Source organism: Scyliorhinus torazame, chromosome 3, assembly GCF_047496885.1.
Source record: "Scyliorhinus torazame isolate Kashiwa2021f chromosome 3, sScyTor2.1, whole genome shotgun sequence".
Lineage (NCBI taxonomy): Eukaryota > Metazoa > Chordata > Chondrichthyes > Carcharhiniformes > Scyliorhinidae > Scyliorhinus > Scyliorhinus torazame.
Window position 1 is genome coordinate 76,416,596 of NC_092709.1, and position 21,537 is coordinate 76,438,132.

Genomic DNA, 21,537 nt, shown 5'->3' on the forward strand with positions numbered 1-21,537 from the left:
ACCATTTTTGGAACGAATTTTCTAAATTTCAAAGATCGACTTACAAGCCACAATGTATGCCCCATCTTAAATAAAGTTAATTTCACAAGTGTAATGGTCTGTTTTACACCTGACATTTGTCAGCCTTTCTTCAATAAAATAATTGTTACATGTATGCACACAACTTCCTGTTTTGTTCATTTGCAGCAGATATGATTAAGTAAGGAAATGAACCGTGCTGCAAGTGACCTGGTTATTGGAAAAGACAAAATAAAATGTCTAGCCGCGAGTTTGTTGTGAGTAAACCAAATTTTACTGCTTTTGTTCATTTGATGAGTTGCAATTCATTTTTAAGTTTGCTTTTACAGATTACATGTCAGTTGCAGAAGACTAGCTTCTAAGGTTTATCTCCACTCTTGCCTCACACTTGGATGCATTGGTTTCAATCATTGTGAAATGTACTCACCTATGTTACAGAGTTAAAAACCTGTTGAATGCTGTGAGGAACATCCATCACTGTTAATCTTTGTTTTGTTTTTTCCCAATTTCAGGTGCTGTATACAAATCAAAAAACAAAAAAATCAAAGAAATGGCATGATGGTGTTTTAAAGACCAGTTCGTTTGGAAATAAGGTTTGGTTAGCAAGTGGCGAAATATGACCTATGTCATGTGAGAGTACCTTTTAAGACATGGATGTTTAAGCAATGTACCTTTTAAGAAAACAGTGATGTCAGAGAGGGGTGGAGCTGAGGTCAGGTCAGCCATTTTGAAGTTGCAGTTTGAAAAAGAGCTTGTGTGTGTCTGTGTTTCCAGAGAGCTGCAGTTTGAAAAAGAGCTTGTGTGTGTCTATGTTTCCAGAGAGCTGTAGTTTGAAAAAGAGCTTGTGTGTGTCTGTGTGTTTCCAGAGAGCTGCAGTTTGAAAAAGAGCTTGTGTGTGTCTGTGTGTTTCCAGAGAGCTGCAGTTTGAAAAAGAGCTTGCGTGTGTCTGTGTTTTCAGAGAGCTGCAGTTTGGTGGAAAAGAGCTTGGGGAGTGTCTGTGTTTTGCAGTGAGCTGGATTTGCTGTGATCTCTGCCATGAAAGACTATCTCTGGATCATTTGGGTGATTTAAACTCATAATAGTAAAGCCTTTAACCTGACGTGATTCTGTTTAAAGGTGTTAAGTCTCTTGAAAGTTTGAAGGAACATTTTGAGGAATTATTTACTGTTGTAATATTTTCGGAGTTATCTTTGAAGTAAGGGGTGTTAAGAGATCCAATGTTTATTTAAGGTGTTAGGTTGAGTTCATGGAATAAACCTTGTTTTGTGTTTAAAAACCCACGTGTCCATAATTGTAATCCCACACCTAGGGAACAAGCCGTGTGCATAGGAAAAATAACAAATACATTAAAGGGGGAGGTTGGTTGAACTCCATGATACATTTTGGGGTTCTGAAAACGCCTCACCCTTAACACCTATAAGATGTAACTTTTGTAAATGCAAGTAATGTTCAGTTATGATAGTTTAATTTACCTTCTGGGCATTTTGTTTTAGTGCTGTGTGGACAAATAGATTGGAAATTTTCTAGTTACTGATTTAGATTGAAAGTTTTATAGAAACAATCCTTTCTTTCATTATTAAAAATATTATTGAATTGGCAGTATACTGTGGTTTTCCTTTTTCCTTTATTATTTACCCTTTCCTACATGTCCCTCTGAAAGTACCAACTCTTTTTGCAGTTACAATTCCAAGTTGGGCCCAAACTCTTCCAGCAGGTATTGCTGGATAGTAAACATTAAAAAAATTTTTTTTTAGGGTACCCAATTCATTTTTTCCAATTAAGGGGCAATTTAGCATGGCCAATCCACCTAACCCGCACATCTTTGGGTTGTGGGGGTGAAACCCACGCAGACACTGGGAGAATGTGCAAACGCCACACGGACAGTGATCCAGGGCCGGGATTCGAATCTGGGTCCTCAGCACTGTAGTCCCAGTGCTAACCACTGCGGCACGTGCTGCCCTGGATAGTAAACATCAAGGTCAGTTACAACGTAAGAGCGGCCATCTCAGTTGAGATCACTTAACACAGGTGGTGAATCAAATCTAAGATGTTAACATTGGAATCTATGATATTAACTGAAGTCTCACATAACATTTTAGTTGCTATCCTGAGACGTGCGACTTTAGGCAAAACATCGTTAAACATATCTAATTTTCCCTTAAGAACAAATTTATAAACTGGAGTTTGGTTGTATTAGACATTTAAACTATTCACAGAGGTTTCACCATTCAACAAATTGACGGTTAGTATAGAATCATTAAACACTGGGCTGGTGAACAGAATGCAGGAAAGGACGTTCGGATAAAATCGGGTAGAAAAAGGACCACCGAGAGAGAGATTGTAGAAATTAATATTCTAGACAGAGAGAGAGAGATTGCAGAAAGTGAATATTCTAGACAGCGAGAGAGATTGGAGAAAGTGAATATTCTAACCAGCGAGAGAAGGTTACAGAGAGGGGGATGGAAACAGCAGGGAGAGAGAGAATGAGAGAGTCGGTTTTGAGTTGAAATTGTTGTGAGATTGTTGTCAGTTTAGATTAGTTTTCGATTTGTTTATTATTGGAAGGGTGATGACGGTCAGTGGGGTAGGTATGTGATGGTTACAGGTATGCTGGAGGGTAAGTCGGTGGTCTTGGTAAACGTGAATGCCCCGAATTGGCATGATGTGATGTTTATAAGGCGGCTGGATCTAGATACTCATCAACTGATTTTTGGGGGGGGAGATTTAAATTGTGTCTTAGATCTGCGACTCGATTGACCTAAACCCGCGTCTTTGGCCCCTTTGGGGGTGGCAACGACACTGTTGGTGTTTATGAAGGAGGCAGGGGGAGTGGATCCGTGGCGGTTTCTGCACACTGGGGGTAAGGAGTTCTTGTTTCCCCAGTACACAAGATGTGTACTGTCTCTTCTTCCCAGGCTGAGGGAGGTGGAATACTCGGCTATAGTCGTCTCCGACCATGCTCCGCATTTCGTAGGTTTAGTGCTGGAGGCGGGCCAGATGTAGCGCACAGGATGGATGTGGGGCTTTTGGCGGATGTGGGGTTTTGCGGGTGGGTTTCAGGAGTACATGGAGTTCAACGGGAATGGGATGGTTCCGGCCTATATTCTATGGGAGACGTAGAAGGCGGTGATTAGAGGGGAGATTATATTGTACAAGGCCCACATGGACAGGGAGTCTAGGAATGAGCAGCAGAAGTAAGTTGATGACATTTTGGAAGTGGACTGTAGATACTCAAGTGACCCAACCCCAGAACTCCTGGCAAGCAGGACAAAACTAATGCAAACAAGAGGGGAGACATGGGACACCTGCTGATAGAGTAGTGCGCTGGTTGCGGTGCCTGAGGGGGTTACCTATGAATATGGGGAGAAAGCTAGCCATCTCGTGGCTCACCAGCTAAGGCTGCAGACAGACCTTCGGGAGGTTATCCAGATCAGGGACTCTGGAGCCAGGCTGGTATACCGCCAGATAAAGTGAACGGGATATTTTGGACCTTTTATGAGAGGCTTTACAGTCGGAGCTGCCAGAGGAAGAGTCGCAGATGATTTTTAAAGGGCTTGGTGTTCCCTGAGGTGGGGGAGGAAATGCGGGAAGGGTTGGAGGTGCCGTTGGGTCCGGACGAGGTCCGAATACCTATAGGGCAGATGCAAACAGGGATGGCACCAGGGCCTGATGGGTTCTCGGTGGAATTTTACAAGGAGTTTGCTGACCAGCTGGTTCCGCTACTGATGGGGATGTTTAATTACTCTTAGGCCCTAGGTTCCTTTCCTGTGACACTTGGCAGACATCCATCTCCCTTCCACTGTAAAAGGACAAAGATCCCATGGAATGGAGGTCGTGCCATCCTATTTCACTGCTTAATGTAGACGCTAAGCTATTAGCTAAGGTTCTAGCATTGAACCCTGTCTCCCGGAAGTCCTTGGGAAGGACAAGAAGGGATTTGTAAAGGGCCGAAGATTGTCGGCCAGTGTGCGGTGCCTCCTGAATGTTGTTCTTACCCCAGCGGCCAGGCCGCAGCTGGAGATAATTGTGTCATGAGATACTGAAAAGACGTTTGATAGAATGGAGTAGAGGTACTTCTTTGCGGTTTTGGAGAAGTTTGGGTTGGACCCCAGGTTTGTGTCATGGATACGTCTACCGTAAAAGGATCGTTTGACCAGAATTTGTACAAATACTATGAGTTTGAGTTTTTTCAGATGCACAGGGGGATGAGTGTCTTATGACTCGCCTCCTGTTTGCATTAGCGATTGAATCATTGGTCATTGCCCTGTGGGCTTCGGACAAGTGGAGAGGGATGATTGGGGGTGGAGTGGGACATCGGGTGTCTCTGTATGCAGATAGTTTTTTGTGATATGTGAAGGACCCAGTGACCACTTTGGGGGAATAATGAGAATACTGAAGAGCATCAGTTTCTTTTCCAGATACAAATTAAATCTGGAGAAGAGCGAGTATTTTCCAGTCAACACCCAGGGGAATGGAGGCGGCCTGGGGAGACTGCCTTTTCACTTGGTCAGGTCTAGCTTCTGTTATCTGGGTTCCAGGTGGCTTAAGATTGGGCCGCCTCTGGAAGCTGAATTCTACCAGCCTACCGAGCAAGGTCAAATCTGATCTACAACCTTCCTTTCTCCCTGGCAGGTAATACTGTACTGCTAATGCAGAGAAGGTGTTGGACTGGTGTGGGGACCCGGGGTCTCTACCAGAGTGCAGATGGAGCCTGGGTCGTGCAGGAGGTCCAGTTTGGGTGCACTGGTGATGGCTTCTCTTTCATTCACACCGGCAAAGTACAAGTCAAACCTGGTGGTTGTCTCCACTTTAAAGATATGGAGGCAGGGCGTCACGTTGGCGCAGTGGTTAGAACTGCTGCCTCACAGCGCCGAGGACCCGGGTTCGATTCCGGCCCCAGGTCACTGTCCATGTAGAGTTTGCACATTCGCCTCATGTCTGCATGGATCTAACCCCCGTAACTCAAAAGATGTGCAAGGTAGGTGGATTGGCCACGCTAAATTGCCCTTAATTGGAAATAAAATGAATTGGGTACTTTAAATTTATAAACAAAATATGGAAGCAACTCAATCAACATTTTAAACTGGGGTCAGTATCAAGGCCGGCTTCCGTTTGTGCTAACCTGTTCAAGCTAACGAGATTGGATGCAACATTTGAGAAGGAGAAGGGGCTGGACAAATTATGTGATCTACTCCGAGAGGGGCGGTTTGACAGCCTGGAGGAACTGAAAGGGAAGTCTGGGCTCTCGGGCTTGGATTTGTTTAGGTACCTTCAGGTACAAAATTTTGTTCGACAAACATTCCTGGCATTCCAGTGGTGACACCATCTTGCTTGATCGACAGGATCCTTTTGTGCGCAATGTTAGAAGAGGGTAGTACGTCCGGTACATGTGGGTGGATTCTGGCAGAGGACTCTATCTCGATTGAAGGGATGAAAGCCAAATGGAAGGGGAAGCTGGGGCCTGTTTTGAAGGAGTGAGGCCCTTCGCTAGGTAAATGACTTGGATGAGGAAGTGGAAGGGCGGGTTAGTAAGTTTACCGATAACACAAAGGTTGGGGGAGTTATAGATAGTGTTGAAGGTTGTTGCAGGTTACAACAGGACATTGATAGGATGCAGAGCTGGGCTGAGAAGTGGCAGATGGAGTTCAACCTTGATAAATGTGAAGTGATTCATTTTGGAAGGTCGAATTTGAATACTGAATACAGGGTTAAAGGCAGGATTCTTGGAAGTGTGGAGGAACAGAGGGATCTTGGGGTCCACGTACATTGATTCCTCATAGTTGCCACCCAGGTTGATAGGGTTGTTAAGAAGGCGTATGGTGTGTTGGCTTTCATTAACGGGGGGATTGAGTTTAAGAGCCGCGAGGTTTTGCTGCAGCTTTATAAAACTAGTTCGACCACACTTGGAATATTGTGTCCAGTTCTGGTCACCTCATTATAGGAAGGATGTGGATGCTGTAATACCTGATAATACCACATTCACCCCCTGTTAAAAAAGAGTCCAACGGAGGTGGTGGGCAGTGGTTACAATTGCATCTAACATGGTATGATCAGATACGGATGTACTGTGATACCTCCTTACAGAGTTGTCGAGAATATTTACAAGCGTGGAGGATACATACATTCAGTGTTCGTTTACAGTTACAGTGAAACAATCAGTCGGTCGGGTGGCCTGGTCGTCCTCCTGGATCGTCTGGGCTTCGGTGGTGATTCTGGTGGGGGTCCGGGCGTCTGCGACTCCGGGAGCATGGCGTCAGCCTCCATGGCAGCTTCGTCACCCCTAGACGGCGCTGGTGGGGCAAACTGTTGGCCCGAGAGGGGGGCGCCTGTAGGGGGGTAGGGGGCGTCGGTGGGTGGGAGGGCCTAGGCAGGAGTGGCGGGAGGACTGACCCTCCAGTGAGGTGCTGTGGGGGAGGGGGGGGTGCTAATGGTTCGGGTGCGCATGGGGTTCCGGCGGGCGCCAGGTCCTGAAGGGAGACTGTATCTTGCCGGCTGTCAGGGAACGCCACGTAGGATTACTGGGGGTTAGCGTGCAGCAGGTGGTCCGACTTGTGCGCCCGCACGTGCTTCCGAAGCAGGATGGGTCCGGGTGTTGCTCGCCAGGTTGGGAGCGCGGTCCCGGAGGACGTCCTGGGGAAGACAAGGAGACGTTCATGAGGTGTCTGATTGGTGGTTGTACAGAGCAGAGACCGGATGGCGTGGAGGGCCGCCGGGAGGGCTTCTTGCCAGCGGGAGACTGGGAAATTCCTGGACCGCAGGGCCAGTAGAACGGTCTTCCAGACCGTTCCGTTCTCCCGCTCTACCTGCCCGTTTCCCCAGGGGTTGTAACTGGTCGTCCGGCTTGAGGCAATGCCTCTGTTGAGCAGGAATTGACGCAGTTCGTCGCTCATAAAGGAGGACCCCCTATCACTGTGTATGTACGCGGGGAACCCGAACAGTGTCAAGATACCCTGGAGGGTCTTGATTACGGTGTTTGCGGTCATGTCGGGGCAGGGGATGGCGAATGGGAACCAGGAGTACTCGTCAATCACGTTCAGGAAATACGTGTTGCGGTCGGTGGAGGGGAGGGGGCCTTTGAAGCCCATGCTGAGGCGTTCAAAGGGACGGGAAGGCTTTATCAGGTGCGCCCTCTCTGGCCGGTAGAAGTGCGGTTTGCACTCCGCGCAGATTTGGCAGTCCCTGGTGACTGTCCTGACCTCCTCGATGGAGTAGGGCAGGTTGCGGGTCTTAATGAAGTGGAAAAAACGAGTGACCCCCAGGTGGCAGAGGTCCTCGTGGAGGGCTCTGAGGCAATTTACTTGTGCGGTGGCACATGTGCCGTGGGACAGGGCATCGGGAGGCTCGTTTAGCTTCCCAGGACGGTACAAGATCTCGTAGTTGTAGGTGGAGAGTTCTATCCCCCACCGTAAGATCTTATCGTTTTTTTATCTTGCCCCGCTGTGCATTATCGAACATGAACGCCACCGACCGTTGGTCAGTGAGGAGAGTCAATCTCCTGCCGGCCAGGTAATGCCTCCAATGTCGCACAGCTTCTACTATGGCTTGTGCCTCTTTGTCGACCAAGGAATGGTGAATTTCGGAAGCATGGAGGGTACGGGAGAAGAAGGCCACGGGTCTGCCCGCTTGGTTGAGGGTGGCGGCCAGAGCTACGTTGGACGTATCGCTCTCGACCTGGAAGGGTAGGGACTTGTCGCTGGCGCGCATCGTGGCCTTTGCAATGTCTGCTTTGATGCGGCTGAAGGCCTGGCGGGCCTCTGTCGACAGGGGGAATGTTGTGGACTCGATTGGGGGTCGGGCTTTGTCTTCGTAGTTAGGGACCCTCTAGGCGTAATAACTGAAAAACCCGAGGCAGCGCTTCAGGGCCTTGGGGCAGTGCCGTAGGGGGAATTCCATAAGGGGGCGCATGCGTTCAGGGTCGGGGCCTATAACTCCATTTCGCACCATGTAGCCGAGGAGGGCTAGGCGGTCGGTGCTAAATACGCATTTATCCTTCTTATACGTTAAGTTAAGGATTTTTGTGGTCTGGAGAAATTTTCGGAGGTTGGTGTCGTGGCCCTGCTGGTCATGGCCGCAGATGGTGACGTTATCAAGATACGGGAATGTTGCGCGTAAGCCGTATCGGTCAACCATTCGGTCCATCTCCCGTTGGAAGACTGAGACCCCATTAGTGACACCAAAGGAAACCCTTAAAAATTGAAAGAGCCGCCCATCTGCTTCAAAGGCAGTGTATTTGCGGTCACTAGTGCGGAGGCGTAGCTGATGGTAAGCGGACTTGAGATCCACCGTGGAGAAGACCTTGTATTGCGCGATCCTGTTTACCAGGTCGGAAAAGCGGGGCAGAGGGTACGCATCCAGCTGCGTAAACCTGTAGATAGTCTGACTGTAGTCAGTGACCATCCTATGTTTCTCCCCGGTCTTTACCACCACTACTTGAGCTCTCCAAGGACTGTTGCTAGCTTCAATGACCCCTTCCCTCAGTAGCCTTTGGACCTCTGACCCGATGAAGGTCCGGTCCTGGGAATTGTACCGTCTGCTCCTGGTGGCGACGGGTTTGCGATCCGGGGTGAGGTTCGCAAACAGGGAAGGCGGGTCGACCTTAAGGGTCGCGCGGCCGCAGACAGTATGGGGGGGTATAGGGCCACCGAATTTGAAGGTCAGGCTTTGCAAGTTACATTGGAAGTCCAACCCCAGGAGTGTAGCCGCGCAGAGGTGCGGCAGGACATAAAGGCAGAACTTGTTGAATATCCTGCCTTGGACAGTGAGGTTTGCTGGGCAGAACCCCTTTATCTCCACCGAGTGTGATTCGGAGGCCAGGGAGATTCTTTGGTTTACAGGATGCGTAACAAGTGAACAGCGCCTTACCGTGTCGGGGTGTATAAAGCTTTCCGTACTCCCAGAGTCGATCAGGCAAGACCATCGTCGTTGCTGTTGCTAGTGTCCGAGGTCGATTTTGGTCCAGCGTCACCGAGGCCAGATGGAGCAGTTGCGGGTTATGATCGGGCAGCGTGTAGTCGGCCGTGCTGGGGGCTTGGGGCCCCATCCAAGATGGCGTCTCCCATGGGTCGCACATGGTGGTCGGGGATGGACAAAATGGCGTCGGGGATGGACAAAATGGCAGCGCCCATCCGTCCAGCGTGGTGTCCGAGGGGCAAGATGGCCGCGCTCGTGGGTCAGACTTGGCCCTCGGATGCGGGGGTGGCGGTGAGTGCTGGCCGCCTGGGGCCCAAAGGGAAGGTTGCGGCGGTCCGGAGTCGCTGGAGACAGCGGCCATGGCTCGTGCCTGGCAGACCCCCACAAAATGGCCCTTCTTGCCGTACCCTTTGCAGGTGGAGGTGTGGGCCAGGCAGCGCCTGTCCGCAGAAGAAACAGCGGGTCCCGATGGAGTTAGCAGGCCGTCTTACAGCGCCGGCCTGCGGGGTCACGGGGAAGGTCTGTGGGGCTGCCGCTGCGGGATGCCACTCAGTCCAGGGGGCTGCCGCGCGGTCGGGCGCATAGGACTGCGCGTTTCTGGAGGCAACATCCATGGACCCTGCCTGGGACTCTCTAAGTCCCAGGGTGTCTTTTTCTGAGAGTCTTTGGCGGATCTCTGAGGAGCTCATACCTGCTACAAAGGCATCCCGGATTAGAAGTTCCGTGTGCTCGCTCCCCGGAACTTGCGGGCAGCCACAGTTTCTGCCCAGCACCAGTCGTGCACGGTAGAACTCCTCCAACGATTCCCCGGGGCTTTGCCGTCTAGTTGCAAGCAGGTGACGTGCGTAGACCTGGTTTACAGGGCGGATATAATGTCCTTTTAACAGTTCGATCGCAGCATCGAAGTCCTCCGCCTTCTCGATGAGGGTGTAGATCCCAGGGCTTACCCTCGAGTGTAGGAGATGCAGTTTCTGTTCTCCTGAGGGGGTGCCTCTGGCCGTCTCGAGGTAGCCTTTAAAGCACACCAGCCAGTGCTTAAATATCACCGCCGAGTTCTCCGCGTGGGGGCTGAGTTGTAGACACTCCGGCTTGATTCAGAGATCCATCCTTTCAGCTTAAGTCTAGTCGATTAAATTGATGCACGCTCAATTACAATTAAAGACGAGGTTGTAACATAACTGAAGGCTTTAATCGACTAGAACTGTTCCCCAGCAGCTTCGGTACAGAAAATGAGGACTGCTGGGATGGCACCGGTTGTTATACCCTGCCTGTCAAGGCGGAGCTACATACCAACAGCCAATGGTAAGCTCCTAGGTTTAACCAATGGTCTTCAGCCTCTTGGGTACTGTAATACCTGATAATACCACAAAGTGCGAGCGCTGTTCGGGGCCAGCTAGTCACATGCACATATTTTGGTCCTGTCGCAAACTTGTGGGTTTTTGGGTCTCCTTTTTCAACACCATGTCGCCGATCCTGAACATCGAGTTGGAATCCTGTCCCTTAGTCGCCATATTTTGGGTATCGGACTTGCTGGAACTGTGGACGAGTGCAGGGGCAGATGTCCTTGCCTTCGCCTTGCTGATTGCTCGGAGGTGAGTTCTGCTGGGATGGACGTTGGCAACGTCGCCCAGTGACTCAGCTTGGCGAGGTGACTTAATGGAATTTCTGTACCTGGAGAAGATCAAATACACTGCGAGGGGGGTCAATTGAAGGGTTATGAAGGAGATGGAGACTGTTTATCATCTACCTCAAAAGTGTTGATCGCTGTTGGCTGCTGGGGGTGGTGGTGTGGTGGGGCTCGTGGTGGTGTGTGAAGGGGCAAGAGCGAGCTTGTTCTTACTGTGTGGGGGGGAAGCTATGTTAATTGTTGGGGGCGTCCTTTATTGTGGGAGGGGAGTTATATAATTTAGCTTGTTTTCTTTTACTGTTTTTATTGATGTTTCTTTTTCTTTCTTTATAAATTGAAGAAGGTTAATACAAATATTTTTTTCAAAAAAAGATTGATTTATTATTGGACTCTCCTGTTGCTTATCCCTTGGTTTGTTTTGAAAAAAGTTCCTTTTCCTTATTTAAAGATTGAAAAAGTAAATAAATAAATGTAACAATCTGGTATTCACTGATGCTTAAATATAGTACTTTAAAAATCTCTGATCGCTGAATTCAATGAAGAGAGAGGCTGATTTCATCAATACATTTAAATTTCAAAAGGCATAATAGCAAGAGTCACAATGTTAAAAGGATTTAAAAACAAATAAATTTAGAGTACGCAATTCTTTTTTCCCAATTAAGGGGCGATTTAGCATGGCCAATCCACCTACCCTTCGCATCTTTTTTGGTTGTGGGGGTCAGACCCACGCAAACACGAGGAGGATGTGCAAACTCCACTTGGACAGTGACTCGGGGCTGGGATCGAACCCGGGTCCTCGGTGGCGTGAGACAGTAGTACTAACCTCTACGCCACCGTGTTGCCCCTCACGACGTTAAAAGGATGCATATTCCCGACTATGAGTAATAATATGAACCATTGACTGAACCAACGTTAAGAAGGAATTGTTGATTAAGGCACATGCTGGTCCTCACTGGATTTTAACAAACCTGTTACAACTTTGTGATATAATATATAGCCAGTATATATAGTAGGAAATAAAAAATCTCTTTGCATTTGAAACAAGAAAGATGGGTCAGTATTTTGATCTTCATCAGAATATGATCTTTCATGAGCGATAATCTGTTGGACAGCAATTCCTAAATTATGGATGCATGATTCCTTCAGTTCTGACATTTACTGAAATCTCATAATACAGGTGCTGTATTATAATTTTATGTGGTACATGATGTTAGCAAGAAATACTTCTGTGTCTTCAATTCAAGCTCTCCTTATTTTCATGGTTTACTTCTATTTGTGTTTTTTGACTGGATTATTATTTTCTAATATATCCAATCCTGTATTGAAATGGGAGTGGTGAAATTTTGGAGGGCAAAGAAAGTTTTATTTTTCATCTCGTTAACTTTTAGGCAACTTTGTATGACGATAAAGGCCTCTGTCTGGATCACATATATGCCAAATTTGAAGAGGTAATGTATATTCAGTGAATATTTTTTCTCCCATTATTGATATCTTGTATCAAGAGAATAATGAGCATGCACTTGATTTACCTTTTTCAAAAATGATCAGTGCCATTGCATCAATGATTTTAGTATTGATTAATATTGTTTTCTGTACTGATAGATACAATCAGGCCGTGACTTTGAAAGTGATCGCTATTTGATTACTGTGGAAGAAGAAAAAACATCTGAGAAAGAGGATACTAAATGCTCTGGTCAGAAGGAGGCTACAAAACTCGTCCCATCTAATATAATGCCTGCAAAACTGACTCGGTACCACTTGCCTGTGGGTCTAAAAAGGAAGCACACTGTATGTAATAAATCTGATGTCATTCTGTAATTATTAAATGTGCTTTGGTGCGTTTAAACATCCACATGTTTCTGGGCGGGATTCTCTCAGCCGAGGCCGGGCCGGAGAATCGCTGGGTCGGGCGTGAATCGTGCGATGCCGGTCCGCCGATTCTCCGGAGAGCGGAGAATTGCCGCCGGCCTGGACGGCGCGGCGCCTGTCGGGGGCCATTCTATGCGGCCCCCCGCCGATTCTCCGCCCGAGATGGGCCGAGCGGCCATTTAAAAAAAAAAAACTCCCACCGGCGCCGTCCAAGTGTGGTCTTACCTGGTGGCACATCGCCGTGCAACCATCCAGGGGCGGCCTGGTGGTGGTTGGGGGGGGGGGTGTCCGACCCCGGGGGTGGCCTTCGCTGTGGCCTAGCCCGCAATCGAGGCCTACCGATCGGCGGGTCGGTCTCTCGGGCTGGGGGCCTCTTTTGCTCTGCGGCGGCCCCTGTAGCCCTACACCATGTTGCTTCGGGGCCGGCGCGGAGAAGGGAGCCACCTTGCATGCGCAGACCCGCGGCACCCATTTGACACCGGCATCGGCCCAGACATATCATATTGGGTATATATTGTAATTGTTTTTCATGTCAATGTTACAGGGCTTCCAAGGACCACGGGAGATACCAAAGAAACCAACAACAGAGGAGAATGATACAACATGTGCAATGACTAAATCCCCGAAACCGAACTTTTCACTCCCTCAGTTTTATGCTACTTCACCACTTTTTTCAACTGCATGTGCAGAGGAAACATTAACTTGCTCTGCTCCTCTTTCTGAAGATTCCTCTTGTACATACAGGAAAGAGCCAGCAAAAGAAACTACAACCAGCTTATCATTACCGTCTACACCAGCACTGAATCATTATAAATACTTGAGGCACTGTGAAGGAATGGCACCTTTTCATTCTACAGATAGCAAATTTGGTTATGGAGATTACAACAAAGGAATATCACCGTCTACTGCACTAACCTCCAATCCAGGAGTCTGTTCCCGTACTAACTTAATATGTGAGAATAAAAGGAGCAAAGCTCAGATTTTAGCACTACTTGACACAGAAACAATGTCCAGCGGCCAAGTTTTTAAAACCTTTGAACTTAAGCCACAGCAGCCACTGGTTGACTTTGGCAGTACTTATGCCATTGGCCAGCAATGGGAAAGCGGTTTTGATCCTCGTGATGATTACCCTGGTGAGAATACCAATTCCAGATTGATAGAGTCTTGTAGTACAGAATTGCCTACTTTCCTGACAGATCATACTTCAAAGGTGAATTTGTCCAAAGATTTAGGTGGAGGGGGTTCTTCCCAAAATATTCAAGCAATCCAGCAGCAGTGTGAGGAAAGGGAAGATTCAGTTATTCCAGCAGCGAATGTACAGGTTGTAACTCCGGGGACTTGCACGACTACTTCTCTTGGAGAAACATTAGACAATAGTGTTTGCAAAGCAAACACATGTTCTGTTGAAGCAAATAGCCCATCTAGGAGGTTGTTTTCTCTTGCTGATGATGAGCATTCGAACAATTCTGTTATGTCAATGGAATCAGACACTGTGGATACTAACAATTTTACTGATGTAAACTTTGATCTGCTTGGTGAATTTAATCTGGATGAAATGGGGAAGAATGATTTGTATGAAAGTGAAATTGAAATGTTACCGCAAACGTCATTGAACATCAGTAATTGCTCTTCACAACCCATTCATCCTCCTTCCTTACATAAAGATGCCCAATCACCCAAACACCCCGAATTGGAAGCTCAATTCCTTGTTACTGAAGAAGAGGATTCAGATCAGATTTTGCATGGAAAGTGTCAAACTGAAATTAAATCCAGAGCTGTCCCAAATGCTGAATCTTTATCAGAGAAACAGTCTTCAGTTGCTCGAGAGAAACCTGTATTGGAACTAAAAGAAGGCAGAATAAATGCCGATGCATATTCCTGTCTTCCTGCCCAGAGGGATACCATCACACTGCTGAAATCTTTATCTGAACATAGCACAGCAATTGAAAGCTTAGAAAAGCTAAATGTTCAAAAACTTTTTAAAGATGCTGCAATTGAAAGCGTAGAAAATCTAAATGATCAAAAACTTTTTAAAGATGCTGCAATTAATAGGGGTCTAGAACAACCAAATGATAGGCCGGGAAGAACCGCTGGGTGTAAGAGTTTTGATTTGTAATTTATTTAGAAGTTATTCTATGAAATATCTTGTGATTGATGATTGATCTTTTCGTCATGTTTTAAGGGATGATTTTCAAGAATGTTAAATCAAAGCACTTTTCCAATTTGGACCACAATCCAGACTATAGTTCGATAGACTGCAATGCAGCCAGAGGTGAGAAATTAAAACAAATTTAGGAATTAATTGTTTCATGTGTAAGTGAATATGTGAGTGTCTATTTGATGAGTATGTATATACAAGTGTACGGTAACACAGTGGGTAGCACTGTTGCTTCACAGCTCCAGGGTCCCAGGTTCGATTCCCGGCTTGGGTCAGTGTCTGTGTGGAGTTTGCACGTTCTCCCCGTGTCTGCATGGGTTTCCTCCGGTGCTCCGGTTTCCTCCCACAAGTCCCAAAAGACGTGCTTGTTAAGTGAATTGGACATTCTGAATTCTCCGTCTGTGTACCCGAACAGGCACCAGAGTGTGGCGACTAAGGACTTTTCACAGTAACTTCATTGCAGTAAGCCTACTTGTGACAATAAAGATTGTTATTATTAAGATGAATATGTACCTGTGAGTGTATTAGTGAGTATGTGTATATGTGAGTTTTTAATATGAGTTTGTATATGTGAGTGTACATATGATGAATATGTGTGTATATATATGTGAGTCAATATGTGATGAGCATTTAAAAAATATATATTTTTACGGCTTTGCTGGCTAGGCTAGCATTGGTTGCCCATCCCTGATTGTCCTTGAGAAGGTGGTGGTGAGCCTCCTTCTTGGACCGCTGCAGTCCATGCACTGTAGATGCTGTTAGGGAGGGTGTTCCAGGATTTTGACCCAGCGACTGTGAAGAAATGGCCATATATTTCCAAGTCAGGATAGTGATTGACTTGGAGGGGAACTTCCAGGTGGTGGTGTCCCCAGGTATCTGATGTCCTTATCCTTCTAGATGGTAGTGATTTTGGAATGTGCTGACTCAGGAGCCTTGGCGAGTTCCTGCACTGCATCTTGTAGATGGTATGCACTGCTGCCACCGTGGAGGGAATGAATATTTGTGAAAGGGGTGCCAATCAAGCAGACTGCTTTGCCCTGGTTGGTGTCGCTTCTTGAGTGTTAGAGCTGTACTCATCCAGGCAAGTGTGGAGTATTCCATCACACTCCTGACTTGTGTCTTGTCAGTTTCCTATTAAATTGATTTTTAGGGGGCAGCACGGTGGTGCAGTGGTTAGCATTGCTGCCTCACGGTGCCAAGATCCTAGGTTCGATCCCAGCTCTGGATCACTGTCCGTGTGGAGTTTGCATATTCTCCCTGTGTTTGCGAGGGTTTTGCCCCTACAACCCAAAGATGTGCAGGTTAGGTGGATTGGCCAGGCTAAATTGCCCCTTAATTGGAAAAAAATTGAATACTTTAAATTTATAAAAACATTTTATAAAAAAAAAAAAATAACAAAATAAACCTCATCATTATAGTCGGCTGCCTTTCACACGGATACGAAAGAATAACAAAGAAGCAAGAAGACTCAGAACAAAACCCAAATCCCTCACACTCCCGCAACACCGTAGGAGCCAATGACAAAGAGAAGGAAACCAATCCTCCCCAGGATGCAGTCTGTCTGTACCATCATAGGATAATCGCTTTCACCCCAAAATAACAAAAATACAAAGCAAAACAATGACACCACTAGTTCTAATGGCGGTTTTCCCTCATCCACAATGAGGACTTAATGCCATACCAACCACCTCTGCTAAACCATCAACCCTCCATCCTGCACTGCTCATCCTCCCTGCAAATAAAATAGCGGGTACCACAAAAATATACTCCCTGTATATGCAAGAATTACGGCACATAAAAATTAGAGGCGAGATAAGTATCGCACGGCCCTGAAGACATGCAATCCTCTTGGCACGTTCCCCAATGGAGACACAAACCAAGGCCTCTCTCCCTCCACGGCAGAAGCACACCGCTGGAAAAATACCAGTAAGGGTACAAAGAGTGATTCCGATTTTGCAGAATATCAGGCAACAAATATTGCTTCTGTGCTCATCACATATTCATATCAGGATAAAAGTTTAAAGTTTTGACCGGATCATTGAGGAACATCCAAGATCCATCCAGAGCTTCACCGAAGTCTTGGCACCTCCCATGGCTCTCAAAGTCCAGGTGAGCCGGAACCCAGGCCCCGGCAGGTGGCAAAGACTCGTTGCTCCCGGCTGCCTCCAACCCCTCTTGACGACCACCGAGGTCAAAATAACGTAAGACCGGGGCGGCACGGTGACGCAGTGGTTAGCACTTCTGCCTCAGGGCAGCAAGGTGACGCAGCGGTTAGCACTGCTGCCTCACTGTGCTGAGGACCCGGGTTTGATCCCGGTCCCGGGTCACTTACTGTGTGGAGTTTGCACATTCCGTATCTGTGTGGATCGCACACCCCACAACCCATAGATGTGCATGGTAGGAGGATTAGTCACGCTAAATTTCAAGGATAGAAAGAAACCTCCCTCTCGACGGACAGGATTCTCATCTCCGCTTTATCCATCCTCTTTAGGATATCTCGCAACTCATCATGGTGAGCAATTCTAATCTGTGCTGGGAAGTCGAAAACATTTTTACTCACAAAGGTGGTCCTGAACTTGGTTCCAAACAGCACCACCAAGGAGCGGGACCGATCACCAGTAACACCACAGCCGCAAACAGGGCTCACCCCAACCACCTCCGACCATCTCAGACAGACGAGGTTTTCTTCGACTTAACCAATTGCCAAACGTTTGACCAGGACTTCTGGGCAGAATGGTGTCAGGTGGTGCCTCAGCGCCAGGGACCCGGGTTCAATTCCGGCCCTAGAAATTTGCACCTTCTCCCTGTGTCTGCATGGGTTTTCCTCTAGGTGTTCCGGTTTCTTCTCATTGTCCAAAGATGTACGGGTTAGGTGGATTGGCCATGCTAAATTGCCCCGTTAGTGTTTAGGGATGTCCAGGTTTGGTAATGGGGTTACGGGGATAGGGCGGGATCGACAGGTGAGTGAACATGGGTAGGATTGTTCTTTTGAAGGGTGGGTGCAGACTCAATGGGCCGAATAGCGTCCTTCTGCACTGTCGGGATTCTATGATTTTCCATAAACACAGCACAGTCCATACAGATCAGGATCAAATAATTACAGATCATACATAAGGATTAAAAGATGAGCAGTGCTTCCATCACGTGACCCTTGAAACAAATGTTTTGAAATTCTGTGTAGTAAAAATCTTTGTAACTGTGGTGGCTGCTTGGTATAACACCAGAAGATCAATACCTTGGAGTGAAATTTGTGTATTTTGACCCTTTCATGAAACGCTCATCTATTTATTGCTACAAATCCGAATGACTGTTATCTTAATTGCTGATATTTGTTTCGCTCTTAGCGCTGAGGATGTTTGAAACTGAACAATCTTTGCCTGCTGTGAGGAATTCACCTACAGAGAACAGCTGTGCTCCAGCTAAGGTACAGTGTGATAGACTTTTGATAGCCAGGTGGTGAAGGATAGAATTCGAACCTAGTCTTTTTACACTCATAATCATTTATTGACAGATACACATTATAAACAAGCACCTCCCAACCCAACAGCTACCGCTTCAGTCTATATCGATTTGTGGCACCTGGAACCAATTAAATGTTCCATTTGAAAGGGGCACTACTACCCCCACTGTAACAAAAGCAAACAAAATTTTAAAATGAAATCCTGTTTTCCATATACTCACCCCTTTTCAGCTATGACACACTATAGTTAGTAGTCAGCTTTAATTTCTCATCTCCCAAACTGCATGTTTTGCTTACGAGTAGCTTATAACTGGATACAAGGGATCAAGCAAGTGATAGGCGACGATGCACGGGCGTTTAAGACACGGCCACTCTTGATTGCTGATGACATTTCAAATTGGGGACGTCCCACACCCACACCGGCGGTTCACTTTTATACTTGGCGTATGTGCCCACGTTTTGTTTTGAGAGTTTTTGCAAGGTTTCAACGGTCGACTTACATCTAAGGGAGCTCAAATTAAAATTTCATTTCCGGGCAAAGACAAAGGACGTCAGCCCAGAATAGTTAGTTTGCTTACATGCAAGATAGGCTTGAGCTATAAAGGCCCTGAAAGGAAAAATAGATCCCACGGTCATTCTGCTTGCATACCAGGTTTCTAAATTTAGTGTGCCCATTCCACCTAACCTGGACATCTCTGGGTTGTGGGGGTGAAACCCACGCAGACACGGGGAGAATGTGCAAACTCCACACAAACAGTGATCCGAGGCAGGGATCGAACACGGGTCTCGGGGCCGTAGGCAACAGTACTAGCTGCACTAACGTGCCACCCCAAGCTTGCATACAAGGTGAGGGAATATTTCAGTCTAATTATTTCAGCCTTGTAAATGATTATTTACAAGTCATTTTTTGCAATGACCTGTTTAAATTAATCAGTGATTTGGATTACTTAATGCAAATAACATTGTAAAGTGGAAATTGTTATTTGAGTTAAACCATTCAGAACTGATGTATTGGGCCTCTGATAGTCCAGTTGGCATATCCACCAAGTGATTAGAGTGCTGAGCAAGAACAGACTTGGAATTGCAATTAACCATGGATTGGAGACCAAACCGGTGCATTCTCTAGCCTGTATGTTTTATTACCACATCATGTAGTACAATTACTAACAGAGCAAATTTATAATTTTCTTAGATGGAGTATGGTGGCATACTGGTTATGTTACTGGATTAGTAAACCAGACGCATGATCAAATGATTCCAAGACATATGTTCAAATTCCACCATGGTTGCTGCAGGATTTCAATTTAATTAAATAATATTTGGAGTAAGAAGCTATTATCAATAAGGGTGACCATTAAACCAAAAGATTGCTATAAAAGCCTGTCTCAATTCTCCTCTGGAAAAAAGTTTGCCTGTTACCAGGTCAGGCCTTTGTGAGTCCAGAGCCACAGCAGTTTGGCTGACTCTTAACCACCCTCTGAAATGACCTAGCAAGCCACTCAGCTGTAGTCAAGAAGGTGGTTGGTCATCACCTTTTTGAGGGCAAGTAGGGATGGACAATACATTTTTGCCTTCCCAGTTTTGTCCACATCCCTTGAATGAATGTTAAAGTACCCAATTAATAATTTATTCCAAGTGTTCTGGATAGTGTAGCAGGTAAAGGACATAAAGACCAGAATGTCCCAGATTCCCATTTTGCTGAATTGGTTGCCTTTGACCAATGGAAATTATTGGACTGCTCCAATTGATCTTGACATTGTCTGTATACCCGGAAAATAGAGAAGAAAATTCAGTTTGGGCCGTTCCTGATTGCTGCCTGCTAATCCTCGTGAGAAAATGTAACTAAGGTCCTGATGTGACCGAACATGGCTACGATGGGTGGAGTTTTCCCATATTTTTCCGAGTGTCAGATTCTGACTAAAACCCAGTGTGTAGCTCTCCAGCTGCACAGCCAAGTTTTTAGTCCAGATTTTGAACCGTTGGAAAAAAAAAAGTTCAGTGGGTGTGTTCTATCACTTCACTATGACAGGGCGGGACTTGATAAAACCGGCAAGGCTGGCTCTGCAGAGATTGGCACGCCTCGATCTGGTACTGTCCCCTGGCACAGGTCAACGAGGTATGAATATTCAGTGAGGGGGGAATCATGTAGCCGGGGGGGGGGGGGGGGGTGCTTAATAAGTATGTTGAAGTGCATTGAAATGAGGTTCCTGCTCTTTTTGGGCATGAACCTTGTTACGTCACCGGCAAGGGGCTTGTAAATCAGAAAACGCAATCTTGCGGTGCGAATTAGGTTTTCCGATTTCTGTGAGATTTTCTTCCTGCGCCACCATTCTCGCTGATTCCTATAGTGGGCTGAACATCATCCCCAATGTCTTGTACCGCCAAACAATTTACTGTTTGCAGTGTTCTCTTGGTCAGGATGACGCAGGCTTACTTGAATCCCAGAGAGTTATTGTCTTCAGAAGAGAAAGGGAGAAAATGGGACTACAAGTTGTTTTGTGTTTTCTATTTAAAATTAATTTGAACGGGTGGCACAGTGGCGCAGTGGTTAGCACTACTGCCTCATGACGCTGAGGACCCGGGTTCGATCCCGGCGGAGGTCACTGTTCGTGTGGTGTTTGTCCATTCTCCCATGTCTGCGTGGGTCTCACCCCCATAACCCAAAGATGTGCAGGGTAGGTGGATTGGCCATGCTAAATTGCCCTTTAATTGGGGGGGGGGGGGGGGTGGGTGGGGGGGTGGGGAAGAGAATTGGGTACTCTAAATTCATTTTAAAATATTAAATTTAAAGAAAAACATTCCATATCAGTAAACGGTTACTGTTAAATGTGAAGTTACTGTTCATATTAAAATTATTGGCTGCGAAGAACTGCTCCTGTTTTGCTGCGAGTGTGCTGACAGGAAGATTTCCAGCAAAAGATACAGCGACAGAATGTGGGTGGGCCTGAGGAAAATTCTCAGCTTTTCATTATGGTACATGAGTTGTTACACAGAATAGAGAGCCCTCCGGTGGTGAATAGCCAGGGGTGTTTGGGACACACTCAAACTGACAAAATGGAAATGGTTTAATAAAAGTTTAGTTTTAAAAGGCATATCGTGAGGACATTTCAGAGAATTATGAAGTTGCATTTTAAATATATTTTTGGTTTTGTTTGGCATTTTTGAGTAAAAGATGTTTACTGATAAAATGACGATTAAGTGACATCAGGAATTAACCATTAACATTTGTGCACTTTCTGCACTAGTTATCAAGAGCAAATATTCTCTGATAATGTGTAATGTGGGCAAGATTCAAATTAAAGCTCCATTGGCTTTGCCCAACACGGTGGCACAGTGGTTCGCATTGTTGCCTACAGCGCTGAGGACACGGGTTCGAATCCCGGCCCTGGGTCACTGTCCGTGTGGTGTTTGCACGTTCTCCCCGTGTCTGCGTGTGTTTCACCCCCACAACCCAAAAATTTGCAAGTTAGGTGGATTGGCCATGCTAAATTGCCC

General features: G+C 46.6%; 1 protein-coding gene across 2 annotated transcripts in view; it reads left to right on the forward strand.

Annotated features, from left to right (window-relative positions):
* Window positions 1-21,537, forward strand: part of LOC140408523 (5'-3' DNA helicase ZGRF1-like) — a 139,440-nt gene that overhangs the window by 2,774 nt on the left and 115,129 nt on the right. The window contains exons 2-9 of one of the 2 annotated variants that reach the window (XM_072495876.1): window positions 187-275; window positions 531-611; window positions 11,944-12,003; window positions 12,158-12,343; window positions 12,969-14,520; window positions 14,607-14,696; window positions 17,074-17,094; window positions 17,927-18,006. In XM_072495876.1, coding sequence (XP_072351977.1) covers window positions 255-275; window positions 531-611; window positions 11,944-12,003; window positions 12,158-12,343; window positions 12,969-14,520; window positions 14,607-14,696; window positions 17,074-17,094; window positions 17,927-18,006 — 2,091 coding nt within the window. In that variant the 5' untranslated portion in view covers window positions 187-254. The remainder of the gene's footprint in view (window positions 1-186; window positions 276-530; window positions 612-11,943; window positions 12,004-12,157; window positions 12,344-12,968; window positions 14,521-14,606; window positions 14,697-17,073; window positions 17,095-17,926; window positions 18,007-21,537) is intronic. The other variant, XM_072495877.1, reaches the window with a different exon arrangement.